Source organism: Pleurodeles waltl, chromosome 6 (assembly GCF_031143425.1).
Source record: "Pleurodeles waltl isolate 20211129_DDA chromosome 6, aPleWal1.hap1.20221129, whole genome shotgun sequence".
Lineage (NCBI taxonomy): Eukaryota > Metazoa > Chordata > Amphibia > Caudata > Salamandridae > Pleurodeles > Pleurodeles waltl.
Window position 1 is genome coordinate 622183496 of NC_090445.1, and position 16964 is coordinate 622200459.

The following is a 16964-nucleotide window of genomic DNA, read 5'->3' on the forward strand; positions in this document are numbered from 1 at the left end:
GGAGCAATGCATCCTGTTATACAGATTAGTACTGTCGCTGAGCATATCCAGTACAATACGTTTGTTTTCTTATTTTGTACTCTTCCCCTTCACGGGATCTAGGATTATCCTGAGAGGGAGTGGAGGTCCAGCATTGGCTCCGGTGTTGTCTCTGCGGTTGGGACTAGATGAGTGCTTGACAGAGTGAATGGTGCTGAGTGAATGTAAATGTGTGAATGTGTTTGAGAGTGTGAATGAAAGTGAAAGTGATTTGGAATCGGAGTTTGAGAGTGAGTACGAGGGGTGAGTAAAAGTGGTTTGCGTTAGAAGAAGTGATGGACTGGAGATTGTGAGAGGGAGTGAAAGTGCATCATGGCTGTACCTATCAATGGTGCAGTAGAAGCAGTTTCAACAGGGCCGAGAGTCAAAGAGTGAATGTAAGAGTGTTAGTAAGTGATGATAAGAACCAGTGAGGATGAGTATGGCTATGGTTGAGTAACAGCGAGTGGGAGTGACTATGAGTGAGAATGAGTGAGAGAATATGAGTTAGAGAGAATAGGGGTAAGAGAGTAAGTGTGAGAGGGAGTGAGTATTAGTGAGACAAATTTTGAAAAAAATTCAGTTTTCCAGTATGGCACCCCACCACTTTCGAAGATCACCAGTCGCCACTGCAGCTCACCTTCGCTATAGGATGCCCAAAAAGAGGGTCCTAGACCCAAGCTCCTAGATCCCAGCTGTTACCTGGGAGACATCAGCCTTTGTTCAAAATTTTCTGCTTGATTGATATTGTGCCCAGGGACATCATGGAGCAGGAAATATTGGATTGGGAAGCAGGCCACACTCAGTTTCTCCTGCTTCTCCACCATTTCTTGCTATGTGCAGTCCCTGGGTGGGACATCAAGCAGAGAGTGGCAGGCACAAGCTGTATGTTCAAATTGAAAACTAGGAGGTTTCAGGAAGAGTAGCCTGGGCAGCTCCTACTAGTTATTGCATAGCTGAAAGAAAAATGGGAAATTCCCTACTACCTTGTAGGTTTAATTTTTCTGATTGTCCACAATCCACATGCTTAATCAAATTTTCTCACACTCTTATAGTCAGTCCTATTTGTATTTATTGAAAGGCATTCGAGGCATTACTGTTTGGCAAACCCACTAATCTCTTCATTCTCATTAAGCGTTCTTCTGATTAACAGCATCTCAGACCTTAAATTTGCTGCCCTAACTTGGAATGTTGTACTGAGACACTGACAAAGCAAATAGCATATCAATGCATCATATATAGGCATGGCAAGTAGCAGAATTTCTGTGGCCCAAACAGAACCACTACATTGAGTGAATAGAATGTACAGTTGTGTAAGAATCTGTACTCTTCCTGTGTCTTTGAGAAGCACTACTGACAAGGGTTTGATTAAAAATGTGCTAAAATTATACTCATTGCACAGTAGCTTAGATGACGTAAGTATCGAAAAAGACAAAGTCACAGATAGAATTGTCTGACTTCTTAAGAGAAAATTCGATTTGTAATTTTTGAGGATGTTAACCTGGTTGAAACATTGAAACTGGGCTAGATATATAAAAATAAATGAACATAACCCATTTTGATTCCACGGGGTTTTGGTATTCCTCACTATACATGAAGACTACTGTTAGACTATTGTCTCAGTTCTTTACATAATTATCTTTATTATCCTTTGGATGCTTGTTTGATTTGGAATCACTTAAACTTAAAGTGCTGCCTTTCCATATCGGTGGTCTGTTTTGATTAGCTTCTGACTCTATTTTGCTGTGTTAAATATGTACTTTTGGCTTGTAAATCCACAATGTAACCTTACACTGTGTAACTTTAATTGCAAACTCAAGTCCACCCAGTTTCAGTTGTACTACTGAATAATGACATCAACAATATGGTGGTACAGGAATATTGATACAGAATATTGAGGGGCAAAATATCAAAAGATAAGTGGATATTAGGGAAGTACAGATTCCCCATCTACGTACCTTGAAGTTATATGCATCACATCAATAGATATATGCTGATTTAAGGATTGAAAATCTAGAGTTACTAACCTGTCAATATATTATTTTCGATATTTTGTTGTAGATATTGTGCCCAATCGACATTGTGCATCAAGATTTAGGGGACACCCCCACCAAATTTAATCACAGTTCTACCGTTTTACAAAATGGGGTATTTGCCTGGCCTGTTTGCTTTCCATGATCCGTTGTGCTCTTGTACCACATTAAGCCTGGATTCTGGAGGTCAGCACATCGGTTTCACTTTTCGTATTGACTTACCTGTAGGCATTGGCATTAGGCACTTGGTTGTGGTTGCCAACTGCTACATTCCCCAAACAGGAGTATCCAGAGGGTGGTATCATCTGATAAATGGTGACATATTTTGCTGCTCCACTCCCTGCATCTTTCCAAATAACTCTGCAAAAACAAAAGCAATAACATGAAAATTGATTGCAAACTGATGACTTTTTCAAAAAGAAATTAGTGGAACATGCCAATAATGTGTGAGCAGAAAGCTTTCAGAAGTGCGAATTCACAGATTAAAAAAACACAAGCTTGTGTTATAGAACTTCAGTTCCAATATTTTATGTGTTTGGTAAAAGGGAATTAAACACAATCCAAAGGGAGATTGCCCAGTGGCAGTGCCTTCTTTGAGAGTAATGCCACCTTTCATTCAGGGCGCCAAAGAGCTTCGATGACATACTCAACTGCTGGTGTTAGTTTGACTTACCAGGCCAAGTAGCCTCATTTACGTGAGCAGAGCCACTTTTGAAGTTGTCAAAATCTGGTTTCACACTCGTAAATGGATTTACTTACATCTAACAGAGAATTCCGAGTGTTCCTTTGGGCAGCAAGAGGCTCAACATCTGGTGACGATCAATATTTCCCGTTCAATATAAATAAATGCTCCTGCAACCACCTGCACAACCGTAGGACTGGCAGAACTGCCCTGCAGAACACCTTCACACTTACACATTCGAAGTATTCCTAAACTACTTCCACGTTGATTCCCATGAAATGAACACAGATTTACTCCTATCTATTGGGAAGGTGAAGAAAACGCCCTAAAAGTTTATGGAGGCATAGGAGGGAGTGTTTCTCTACTTTGGAAATTATTTTAACAATAAATAAAAAAAGAAAAAGTTAGCAAGAGTTTTAGCACTTGCGCTGTTTTTTTTCATACGGAAAAATAGCTGTTCACATAACTGTGCCCCTCAAAATACGAATTCACATATCTTTTTCAGAATGACCTCAAGAAATGAGAGCAGGTTTGCAGGCACGATCTAGAATGTTTGTGATTTCCAAACAGTTATAAATCTCCACCAATGTGGAGGTTGCAGATCTCTGTTTGTTTTTAAGGTTCAACCCAATATATTCACCAAAGCTCGATTTCAATTTACAGTATTTTTTTCTTTAGAACTTTCTTCGAAATTTATGAAAATACGACATTTCACAAACCTATTACAGCGGACGTATGCCGTACAGCAGGAAATAACACGGCTCCCAACAGCATTTTCTTGAATATATGCCACACAGTATTAATATATGTACATAACAATACCGTTTGTCTCTAACTATGGCCATCGGTATTCTCACAATGGCAATTTCCACCATTATAACATTATTATCAAACACTATCATCCAATATAACAGAAGGTAGCACAACACATTAAACAGCTCTTATGAATACATCAAGAGAGCTCAGATATGCCAAATACTTTGCTGTTTTCTTAAAAAGACTAATCACACCTTCTCGAACCCTAAAACCACGTCAATCCTTCTGTCCACCTTTCATTATCTAATTGTCCTAATCCTTAAGTAGCCCGTGGCTGCGTGCAGATATTTGATGGTGTTTGTAAAACCTTGATGATGTTGAGCGCTCTCTTAACTATTCCCAATAATCCTGTCTACTCACTTATCAAATGTACCCCTGTGAGATCCTCTATTGCTCCACCCGCTTGATTATGTTTAACCCACCTAATGCCACTCTTGTCACAACCCAAGGCTGTACTGCTTGCCCCACACATTGCAGGGTCAGACGAGGATGAGAGCTGTATTGAGATGTGGTACATATGGGTATCAGAAAATCAACAGCATAGGAGTATCACACCCCATGTTACTCACACGAAAGGGCAAGTAGTGCACTACAATAGGTACTCCTTGTTTTAACTTAAATACATGATTGCTACTTGATCCAACCTTCAGTGGAAGACTTGTTCTGTTTTTGTTTTCTCTTGCCACTGAAAAAAACAAGTTTCGGCAGAACATGCTGAACAAAATATAGCATTGGGTATAATATCACGCAGTTATGCCTTGTAGGCAGCTAACCAACAACACCCAACACCAAGGAAAAAACAGGGGGGGAAATGAGGAGACTGAGGACGATATATGCAAGCAGGGACAAGAAAAGAGAAAGCAGGAAAAAGGAAAATGAAATCCTAAAGACACAAAGTATTTCCTTAACAGTTCAAGATGAACGTTCAACAAGTTGTGATAGTCATTTTGGTGATGGATATTCCTTTCAAATTTTCAAGAAATAGGTTTGACAGAAGGGGTTCACCAGCGTTTGTTAGGGCGTAGGGCACAGCGGACAGGCACTAATTAGGTTAAATCAATCAGTGCTTGGTCCCCGCTCCACACTGAGAAATGGAAATACTGTCAGGCCTGCCTTGACGAATTACAAGGCTGTAAAGAAGAGTGCCAAGCAAAGCAACAAATGGTGAGTGACAGGAGGGCTCTGAACCCTTTACTGTAGACAACAGTCTCAAAAGCAAGAGGCATGTTCCAGCACATGCACTGGCAGCCTCGATCCTAAAAATTATGCTTTGTTATTCAACTCCTCTGTTCACCTTGAAAACCTTAATACTATTTTACTGATGGTGAATAATTCAGCCCACAAGATTGGGGAGTAGCAGGCCTGTCTGTCTGGCCTCAAATCACCATTTCTAAACAGAAAAGATGCTTCTGTATGATTATTCTTCATTTATACCAAAAGTTGTGTCAGCATTGTACACATCACCCAGTTCATGACACTTGCATCCTTCCTTCCTCTTACCCACTCTGAAATGAAGAGAAGCAGCTACACCAAATGGATCCTAGAAATACTGTCTTCAACTAAATGGATCCTGTGAAACAAGACTGATTGGATGATCAGCTCTACTGCACTTGCTAGGGACATTCAAATGGTTATTTGCTGAGCAGCACCTTCAAATTTGTTGCCAGCTTTCCATATAAGTGGTTGTCACACCCCAGTTAGACAGAACTTCAGTTGGTGTCACCTAGAAGCCCCTGGTGGTCCAAGAGAGCTATTGGATTGGAAAACACTTCTGGATCTAGTCTGGCATCATAGACTTGTTATGCCTTTTACAGAAGAACCCTTTCAGGGGACTGCTTACTTTCTGGAGACTTCCCTGAAAAAGAGGAAAAGGACTGTTTGTACATTTCCTAAAGGGTCTGAGCCAAAAACGTCTTTGCTTCCTGATCCTTAACGGACTTGAAGCAGCAGGAGTGACAGGCAGCAGAAAAGAACTGTGGTTCAAGCACACACTCTGCACCTCAGGTGCCTTGGGGATCTCACGAAGACATATTTTTTGCCATTGACAATATTGTTAAAACGCTAAATAGTTGATGGTGTAAAATCCAGGGTTGATGCAGCCACACTTGGGGGGTCATTCCGACCCTGGCGGTAAAAACCGCCAGGGTCGGGGTCCACGGGAGCACCGCCAACAGGCTGGCGGTGCTCCTTTGGGCATTCTGACCGCGGCGGTACAGCCGCGGCCAGAAACGGAAATTCGGCCGTGTACCGCCGACTTTCCGCTGCCCATGGGAATCCTCCATGGCGGTGCAGCTTGCTGCGCCGCCATGGGGATTCCGACCCCCATACCGCCATCCTGTTCCTGGCGGTGTCGTGGGGCCCCTGGGGGCCCCACTTTGAATTTCAGTGTCTGCTTAGCAGACACTGAAATTCGCGACATTTGCTACTGCACCCGTCGCACCCCTTCCACTCCGCCGGCTCCATTCGGAGCCGGCTTCATCGTGGAAGGGTGTTTCCCACTGGGCTGGCGGGCGGCCTTTTGGCGGTCGCCCGCCAGCCCAGTGGGAAACCCAGAATGACCGCCGCGGTCTTTTGACCGCGGTATGGTCTTCTGGCGGTTCCCGCTTGGCGGGCAAAGGCTGGAATGACCCCCTTGGAGTCCTTTGATACAATGCAGAGGTAGTTGAGCTCTAAGGAAAAGTTTTTTAGATCCAGTCTGGCACCTAATGGATATTCCAAATGTGAGAAGTCTGTGAGATGAAACATGCATCAGAACTAGATTTGGTGCTTGTGCAGCTATTTTTTGGATTGGACAGAACATCCAAAAGTAAACTAGGTTTTTCAAAAAGGTAAGCATCAGAATAAGGGTAGATGTAAGTGGATTCACCGGCAGCACAGCAGCTGAAATTTCCTGTGTAGTGGAAGTCACAATGATTAATATCTTATTGGCAATGTATATTAAAGCAAGAATTGCCAAAGTCGAGAGGTCCAGCTGCCGGACTTTTGGCTTTGCCCATGCTTGTTTTACTTTGTCAAGATTTTTGTAACACTTTGGACCTGATTACAACTTTGGAGGACGGTGTTAATCCGTCCCAAATGTGACGGATATACCACCTACCGTATTACGAGTCCATTACATCCTATGGAACTCGTAATACGGTAGGTGGTATATCCGTCACATTTGGGACGGATTAACACCGTCCTCCAAAGTTGTAATCAGGCCCTTTATTCTTGGGGAGCTGCTGAGCCCTCGCCAATAAAAACATTAGCTAAATGCAAAAAATAAGTTTGGCACACAAAGTACACACTGCCACAGCAGTCTCTAGTTGTGTCAGAAACACTTTATCCATAGATGTGCACATTGTGAAATGGAAGAAAGTAATTGTTCACAGTGAAGTTAGACAATGGGTGAAGTTGGCTAGTCCACTGATCCATGCTGTAGGCTCCAGAAGAAAAATACGAATGATACAACATTGATGTCAAGGATTGGCTGAAAAAAGATAAGTACCCCCTGCCATACATGATGAGGATATTGAAAGTAACCTAAGGAACAAGGCTGAATGATAAGTTCCTTTGTAAGGTTGTGGAACTCTGTGCTGACTTGCTGACTTATGATGTACAACAGGGGTTACTTTATCCCATATAATACATGGTCACACCATCACCTTTCCTACAAACCACTTAAATTCTTTGTGCATAGCTCTTTCATATGAAAGGGGAAGCATGTTTGCAAACATGAAGAATAAAAATAGGACCTCTAGTGCAGGCTTCTCCAACACATAGCTTGTGAACTACTGGTAGCTCTCCAGATACTTGTAAGTAGCTCTCCAGTGTACAGCCAGCCTAATAAACCAAAAGCTTTTTCTTGGATCAATTAATGTATGTATACTAAAATTGAAAAGAGTGTATTTGAGACGAAAATTTGTAATTTCAGAACTCATAAGCAAATGTTAGGAGAAATTTGGTTACATTTCCAAAATATTTATAAATCTGGCTTTGGGGAGCCTAATTACTAACATTATTACCTTGGTAACAGAAGCACTGCAGCTATTGCTTTTATTTATTAACCACGATTTTTTTAATTTAGCAAAGCCTTTTTTACATTACTTCTGAAAACCCTGCCTGATGTACCAATATATTTACTTCTGGTACAATTGCATAGACTGGTTCTAATGTAATCTTGATTGATGTGGTCAGTAATACAAAACTATTAATAGTATCTCAGGATGATTTTCATTGAACACAAATAGCTGTAAATGCTGAAATGGTTGGAGACCACTGCTCTAGTGCAAAGTTAAACACATCAAAAACCCTCTGTTAGATATTTGTTGCAAACACATATTAGTTCAATACAAGTCAGTGTTTTCTTTTTGAAAAAAACTGCAGTAGTGCGGAATGGGTAGTAACATACAGAAAGATTCTGACTTTTCTTTAATCATCTAAGCAGTAGAAAAAATAAACCTGTTCTTTCTGCTTTCTGCAGTGTAAACTAGAAAAATAGACAAAAAAAGGAAAGCAACTTTCATATTAGTTGCTTTAAACCACTGCTTTGATTATGTTCCATGACCTGCCTTTCACCCGGCTGTTGACTCTGGCAACAGGCATTGTGACATCAGAACTCAACTGTGATAAGGTATTACAGTTGACTTCTAACATATTTTCTTTATAATCGGTGACTAGGTGCGTCACAAGTCGCAGATTACATGAGTAATAAAGTACCCTCTGCCATACATTATAAAGATATTGCAAGTCACTGGGGAGTTTCATAACCATAGAGAGGAATGAGGCCGAGGTTATGAAACTCCAAGGTGACTTGCAATATCCTTTTTATGTACAGTGGGCGTACTTTATCCCAAATAATACATGGTAACACCATCACCTTTACCACAAACCACATAAAACCTTGGTGTGTTGCTCTTTCATATGAAAGAGTGACCTTGTTTGCAAACATGAAGAATTAAAATAGAACCTCCAGTGCAAAACTAAGCACATCAAAAACCTGTTAGATATTTGTTGCAAAAAGATATTGGAAACAGCTCAATACAATTTCATTAAAAAAAGAAGCAGTGGCTGTGAATGACCCAGTTATTTATCAGTAATCTTCATTACTCCAAGCCCCCTCTCCTTTGTCACAGTCCTTGTTGAATGAGTATCTGTTCTTGACCTACCAACATTGCTATCTAGCACAGACAAAATTTCTACCTCCAAGATGGCCACCAAACTCCCAAATCAAACAGATGGATACCAAACTGTGGTGTTGTTTCCCCACCCAGCTGCAGACAATAATGTGAAGTATGAGGTGTGTCCCAAGTCGTAGTGCAACATTGATCCTTAAGACTGGTGACCTTAAATGCTGCCCAGGAAGAAGAAACAGCCCAAATTCACCTACCCTGAGCAGAAGAGGGACAATTCTGACCAGCCAACTGACAGGAAGCAGAAATGGATAACTTTATCCACTGGGAAATGGTAAAAGAAGAAGGTTTCACACCTTTTCCTGCCAGACCAACGGTAAGGGAATCAGATTTACGAAAAGAAGCAGTTTCAGCCAAATAAATACATAAGGCTCTTCGAACATCTAATGTGTGCAAATCAGATTTCTCTTAGCCCTGAGGATGAGGATGAAGACAGGTAGCTCAATGTCTTTAGAACAGTGAAAAGAAGGACTGGGATGAAGAATTATCTTTTTAGAAAAGAATCTCAAAAAGTGAACAGTGGCCAGCAGATCACTGATCTCACCAATTCTTCGACTTCAGCAAGTAGCCACCAGAAAAGTTCCTTTGGCTGACAAAAACTAGAAATGCATTGTGGACAGAGGCTCAAACCCCTCCCCTGGGATAGCTCGAAGCTCTAAGGGAAGGCCACAGGCAGGAATTGGAGAATGAATAACCAGACCCCTAAGAAACAAACTTCTCAAAACGTGAGAAGCCAAAGGTGCAACCAAAGACTCGTCTGAACCCTGAAGAGCTGGACTTCTCAAAGTCAAAACTGCTAACCCTAAAAGAAATCCGCCACTCAGGAAATCAAGAATCCAATGAGGATCTCAAGAATCCAATTAGGATTACAAGAATAAAGGGAAAATTTCGGGGTACACCAAGCCCCAAAATTCTTCCAGTTTCCACTGCATGAGTTGAAAGAAGACGGTCTCCTAGAATGCTGGATGGACTCTGCAACCGCTGATGAACAACACTGAGAAATTAGAGCTGACCTTTGAAATGCCACATCCCCAGGTTTTACCTTTTCAGAGCGGGAAGGGAGAGCTGGGGAAGCTGATAAAGGGGAGGAGAGAGGGGAATCAGACAGAGGGGATAAAGGGACAACTTCAGGAGAAGCGGATACCGCGGTCTGCAGGTTTTCAAAAAGGTTATCAAAAGACGCAACCGATAACAAACAATCCTGTAGTTCCGTTATTGAAAGAAGCTCAGAGCAGCTCTTGCCTTCATGTATGTGGTCAGCCAACAGATTAAAGTCTTTAAAAGAGACTGCACTGTGTATGTAGTGTAAGTGTTAGCACGAACCGCAAAATTAGAAGCAGTGTACGAACGCTTGACTGCGCCCTCAATTGTTTTATCAATAGAATCCGATGGTAGGGCATCCTCAGCTCTAACCATTAATGTTTTACAAACCTCTGAATTATCAAACCTCCGAATTATCAAAGAAATCTAAAGGAACCAGTGTAGTCTGTGCAAATTAATCATGGCAGAAGCAAGGATATGTTAACCCCATGGATCCAGCGACCTCATTAACCTATTGGTAGTGATCAGCTAAAAGATTAACCTAGAGTGGCGTGCCTTGCAACATATTGTAAAATATAGGAAGCTGGATGTATTGGAGTAAATTTATAACACAAGTAACAACATTAAGTTTGACGTAGTAGATTAATGTGTCTGTTCAGCATTTTTATATCGATCCAAAAAAATGCAAAAGAAACAATTCAGACAGATCTCAGAGCAATGTCAGCATTGTGGTAACTGACAACATAGATCAACAAATCTATTATTAAAGATACAATGTTGAAAATAAGGCAAAAACAACACGAAAATTAATTGCTTACACTCTGATGCCAGTGGTATATTTTTTCTGTTTTCAAACTTCTTCCTAATAGACCGCATTTCTTGCAGCCTGACTGCTCCAAGTAGTTTTTTTCACAGAGGTCTGCCTGTCTAAGTAATGACCTAGTTAACCCCTGCGTAAAAATGGAGTATTTCACTTTTCCATGAAGAGGCTGATCTACAGAGACAAGCCATCACCATTCTTCTTGATTGCCATTCCCTTGTTTATGCGGATGGTTGCATGTGGTTGGCACTGGCACACTTTTTCAAGCGAGGGCTTAATGTTCATCATCAGATTTTGAGCCACAGCTTGAGATAGGAAAGAGAGACATGAGGTCACAGCGAATGAGGATTCAGAGAAAGATAAGAAAACTGACAATGGGAGAAAGCAGGGATGACAATGTGAGATTAAGAGACATGAAGAGAAGGGGGTTATAAGAAAAGGGCTTGAAGTGGGTTTAAGGCAAGGTAGCCTTGGAGTTCAGCACCCTTGGCATTTGTCAGACAGCACTGGCAGAAGGCTCTTGGGACCTGCATCTATTTCCGGTTTCATAACTTAAGCGCGGGTCCTCAACCTTTCACTGCTTGTAAAGTGGAAATTATGGTGTTCAGAAGGAAAAGGATAATACCTGAAACTGGAAGGTGGTCTGACAAACTCATTCCCAACATCCTTCACTATGATGGCAGCGTTTGGAGGAGGCAAATAGTTGTTCACCGCAGTGTCACCCACTGGATAGAAACCTAGAAAGTGGTAAAACAGGAGGGATATGGTCAGCAGAAGCACATATTACCAAAACTGATTTTAAGCTCAGAAGGAGATATTGGAAAACCCAAGCAGTGGCTTGACAAAACTTGAGCCCCCTCCTCCTTCCTGCTAAGTACATGGTGGGCAGACCCTCTCCAGCTCACCACCTACCACGTTTACTGAAGGGGGGCCCTGGAGCTGCCCCCCTCCTCACCCCACTGCGGGGTCTTATGTTAGGTCACTGAACCCAAGGTTCTGTTAGTACTATGTTTGTAAAAGAGGAATATGCATGGATCGGAAATAAAACGTAAAATGTGACTAGCGTGAAAGGACTTTTGTAAAATAGATTGACCCTACAACAATTTGCTGCCAGCCTCACCAAACCGTTATAATAAAAAAGAACTGCAGGTAGTGGGCGTTCAACGGATGAGCCTGTGAGACAGGGTGTGGGCGAAGCAATGGGAAGCAGGAAGGGAGCAATGCAGCAACAGAAGCTCTTGAAAGTGAACTGGTGGAAGCCCTAAAAGTTTACTAAAAAAGCCAGGGAGGGTTGTGTAGAACAATGGACAGGCTTGGGGTAGAGATGAAGGAATAACAAGTAGGTGTTTGGGAGAGAGAAGTAGCACACAAGGAAACAGCACAGCACGCAAGCAAACATATGGAGTCTCATAGAGTGCTAAAAGAAAAATAAATTTGTAGATTCCCAAATGGGTACAGTGCAAGTGTACAAGTCATCCAATCAATAGGAGGGCAATGAGACTGTGCTCTAGGGGAGGGATAAACAGAAGAAGCTGAGAGACAATGCAAGATGGACATAGAAAGCCATTGAATAAAAAGCATGTAAATAAGAGTAACAACAAATGCAGCCAATGGTTAGCAATCGGTTGGGAAAAAGCCCACTATCCCACTGTAGATTTTTGTTATAGTACTCAATAGTTTTTAACCTACTAGATTTAGAAAAAGCGGACTTGTAGGCAAGCCCTAAAACTGATATCTATTTTCTGGGCAGATCTTGAAAGGAATAATGTATGGAATGAAAGAAGAGAAAAACAGGTCAGACTGCACCAGAGAAAAAAGAGAAATTGAGCTTTTTACAATGAACAGATATACAGGGATAAGCAGATGAAAGAGAACAAAAATGAATGAAAGTATCATTCTGAGGAGAAACTAAGGGCTGATAGACAAGAGACATGCAAAAAAAAACCTGAGGCAGTATACAATCCAGAATAATTTCATAGAGCAGTGGAAGTTAGGGAAATAATTCCCAAGTCCCAAAAAGAAGAATGTCAGAGTAAGGTCAAAAACGAAAAGAGACCAATAGTACCCTAGAGGGAAGAGTAGGAGCAGAATCTGGTGGCCTGCTGTTTCAGGGAATTTGCCCTTTAGAGAAAATAGGATACCTGCATCATATTGTGCAGAGCATAAGCATGAGCATGGGTTTGGAGCAAATACAATGTTATACAAGTATGACCTCAGTCATGAATATACGTATCGTAAACAATGTAGTGCCTTAAAATGGTTTTCTGTGAAATTACTGATTGACTTTTAAATTAGAAAAACTTGATCCGTTTCATAGGTTTCTTTAATTGCTTATGTTTTAGGGGGAGAGAGAGGCGTGTCTCCATACTCATCTTGTTTTCATCCATCTTTTTTCACTTCATATCTCAACCTCCTTTCTGCACCACAATGGGGCTCTACTGATATTTAACTGTCAAATAGTGCAGATTTGTGCTTCCCCCCACTTTAGTTTCCGCTATGGCATCATGGTATGAAGCACATCATTTAGACCAATTTATATTGCTTTCCAAGCAGTTCAATATTGACTAACTTAAACATTGATCAATGCTTTACAATTCAATTTGCAGCGTTCATGGTTGCACCCAACTACTCCCCAGAAATTTGCAGAAAGTAACATCTATGCCCTTATGCCTGAAATGCTGTAAATTACAGAAGAAATAGGCTTTTTTGTAATAAGCTGTGGTCTGATCCTGGATCTATGAGGAACACAAGCTTTGTTTCACTCTGTTATCAAATCTTGGGTAGAGATGCCGATATTTAAACTGAGGAGATGGAGGGGCTGTGCCTTGGTTTCAACATAGATTCAAAATTATATTTCATTGCTTTTATAGTGAAATACACCTGGGGATGAGGCCCTGCACCAGTCTGAGACAAATCAGCGTAGCTACAGGAACAGCTAACAGGATAGTTGCAAAAATAATGACACTTGATACTCTACCTAGTTAGGGAGTAGGACATTGGTCCAGAGAGCACTGATTTGTCAGTGAGCATAGGCTTTACTTCTGGTAAAAGTAAGAAGGTGCTGGCCATACTTTACGAATTTCGGGTTGTATCAATGTCAGGAATTTTCAGTTTGGAATTTCAGGGGTGGTAATCATTTAGGGCCTCATTATGATTTTGGCGGTCCAACTGCTGGACCGCCAATACGATGGTGGGGAGGTGGCCACCCAGTTGGTGGCCTCCACACCGCAGTATTATGAGTTCCCGACCGGGCTGGCCTGAGCATAATGTGGGGCGGCATTGGCTTTGGCTGTCAGGTAGAGGCGAGGTCAATTGATCTGCACTGTCTGCTCTGGCAGCAGACTCTGAATGTGCACTGTTTGCTGTAGCTCTATTCCTGCTTTTCTGCCAGACTTTTCATGGCGGTAACCCTGTCACGAAAAGGCTGGCGGAAAGGCAAGTCATCATCAGCGCCGCCATGCTTGACCATGACTTGCACTGCCGCCAACCTGTAGGGATCCATGATCCTGCCAATGGCGGTTGTCTCCTGGCGGTCGTACTGCGAAGATTACGGTCGGACCATCAAGACTGTAGCGGTCAGACCGCCACCACATGCACAGCGGTCTTGGGACCACTGTACTCATAATGAGGCCCATAGTCTTGTGGATCGTAAAAATAATACTTTTACTTTAGAGATACGGGCCTCAAACTCTTCCATAAAGGGTGATCTCAGTTATTTGTAACCATGACAAACCTTCTAAATTCTTAGCATCCCTGCTACTGTCTTATCCCTAGAGCAAGAAGTCATTCACTAGGCAAAGGAAGGTTAAACACAACCATTGTTCTACTACTTGAGTGATATTATCCTGTGTGCCCTAATTTTCTGACTTTACCTTTATGTAAAAAGATACCTAACTACTAAAGAGATGCGGGCAAGATTCCTGCATGGTAAGTACACCACTGGCATTTCACCTGTTCATTTTCTACTTATGGGGCAGAAATGGAGATGATCTACTGCTCCATGGGTGGAACAAAAGGCTCAGTTGCTTTTTGAAGTGTGAGGGGCTGAATGAATTCATGAATGAATAACAAACTTCTAAAGTGTACTGTAACTCAGAGACAAACATCCTGGCACTAAGTTTAAGACCAAACACAATCCATACGTGATGGCACAGAAAGCGGAAAAAAGATCTAAGAAAATGGATAGATACAGGAGAAGGAGAGAGAGTCTGGGGCAAGGAAAATTTGGTCTTTAAATTTTTTTTTGAATTTGGCATCAGTGTCAATAAAGCAAAGAGAGCTTGGCAGTTGGTTCCAGGCAATGGAACACAGAACTATGAAGGACTTTCTATCCTGGGATTAAAGTCTGAAGGGAGGGAGCTTCAAAAGATTGGAATTGGCAGATCTCAGGAGCCTCTGGGTCCTGTAATGACAGAACTGGGCAGTGAGGCATTTCGGTCCAGTGTACTTAAAAGCTCTGAAGACCAGTAAGAAGGTCTTGAATAGGATCCTCTCATGGATTGGCAGGCAATGTAGTTTTCCCAGGCTGCGGATGCTGAACTCCATCTAGGAAGTTTAAGCAACAGTCTTGCAGAAGCATGTTGTACAATCTGGAGTTTGTGGAGTAGCTGCTTGGAGCATCCTACGTAAAGACTGTTGCAGTAGTCGAGTTGTGAAGTAATTAGAATGAAGAGAACTGTTTTCCTGTGGTGGCCAGCATAAGAAAATCAAAGAATGATTTTAGTGAATAAATTAGGTTAAACCACATGCTGCCACTGTCAGAGGAAAGGGTGGTGTCAAATTTGACCCCTAGATTATTTGCCACTTCACAGTGGCTGGTGGGGGGGAGGAGGACACTGAGTTGGACCACCATTGGGTAACAGGTTAGACTTGCCCGAAAGCAGGATTTCAATTTTAGCCATGTTACATTTAAGGTGATTATTTTGCATCCGAAGGATGTTATTGGTGAAGCAATTTGGGGAATTGAGTTTGGAACTGAAAGAGCCTTTGTCTAGGGATAGGATCAACTGAGCAATGTATTTACTTTAATGGAAGTGCACCTTCTATATTGACCTAAGAACATTGATGGGACACAATACTGAGGACAAAATATTGAAAATAATAATGACAAGTAAGTCTATATTTTCCATTTTTAACCCAACAGATATATTTCCCTTTGCAGTAAGGATGTCTTCATTGCACATAGATGTTGCAAAACAGTAAATCTATACTTTCCAGTATTCACTTATCCTGTGACATTTGGTCCCCCAATATTCTGTCCTAGATATTCTTGTACCACAATATTCTGCTGCGTTGATATTCAGTAGTACAATCCCTTAATGCTAGTTGCATTAAGATAAATACATTGTCTAAACCCTTGATAGTGCACATCAAAGCTATTTCACCAGAAGGGAATTAAGTGTACAATGCCTACCTGCAAGCTCCTTCTAGTACGTAGGCATCACACGCAAACTCCCTTGGTGGGAATGTTTCTTTGGAGAGGACTGTTAGCAGCCAGCCACTAGAAACAACTTAATGTAATTACCATTACATTATAATAGCATGCTATTGAAAGTGCCGGACGGCACAAGAATTCCTTGTTCCTTGTCCTGAATTCTTCTTTTGCAATGGTATTTCACCTGCATTCCTCCCATTTTTGTAATCTGGGGCAAGTAAATGTGAAAACAGCTGAATTGCGCTCAATTCTTGTATATGAGCAAAAATGTAAACCTTAAACCCAAAGTCATGTCATTTGTGCTTTACAAGCTGCTAAAAAAAAAGTAAGAAAATCTTATGTCCCAAAGTGATCCTAATTCTGCATGTGAAAAACTCGATGAACAGAACAAGAAGATAATAACCCCATGACAGTGGTCCTAGTGGGTGCAAGGGACAGCTTACTGAAAGATCTTAAGAGATATTAGGTAGTCCTCATGGACTTAAGGGGCTGCTTAAAGTTAAATCTTAGTACAACTGAGATAGTTTTTGTTGGACCTGGCCCTTTTTGCAGGGTTACCCCAAACTCTTTGCCTTCCTCCTCCTATTTTTCTGACCTTTTTGTTAGCTTTAGGACTCTGGGCACTTTATCTCCACTAGTGAGAGGTAAAGTGCACGTGCTCTCTCCTCTAAGCATGGTATGATTGGCGTACAACATTTTGGCAAATTTGATTTACTTGGAGGTACATTGTAAAGTGGTATACAATATATCCAGGGCCTGTAAATTAAATGCTACTAGTGGGCCTACAGCAGTGATTGTGCCACCCACAGAAGCAGCCTTTCAAACCTGTCCCAAGCCTGCCACTTCAGTTCTTGTGTCATATGTTTACTGCCACTTCGACTTGGCATTTAAAACTACTTGCCAAGCTTTAAACACCCCTTTTATTACACATAGGTCACCCCTTAGGTAG

At 41.6% G+C, this 16964-nt stretch overlaps 1 protein-coding gene across 1 annotated transcript in view; it reads right to left on the reverse strand.

Annotated features, from left to right (window-relative positions):
* Positions 1-16964, reverse strand: part of LOC138300074 (uncharacterized) — an 80332-nt gene that overhangs the window by 47792 nt on the left and 15576 nt on the right. The window contains exons 4-5 of the mRNA XM_069238947.1: positions 11207-11318; positions 2274-2411 (exon numbers count right to left, since the gene is read on the reverse strand). Of these exons, the coding sequence (XP_069095048.1) occupies positions 2274-2411; positions 11207-11318 (250 nt within the window). The remainder of the gene's footprint in view (positions 1-2273; positions 2412-11206; positions 11319-16964) is intronic.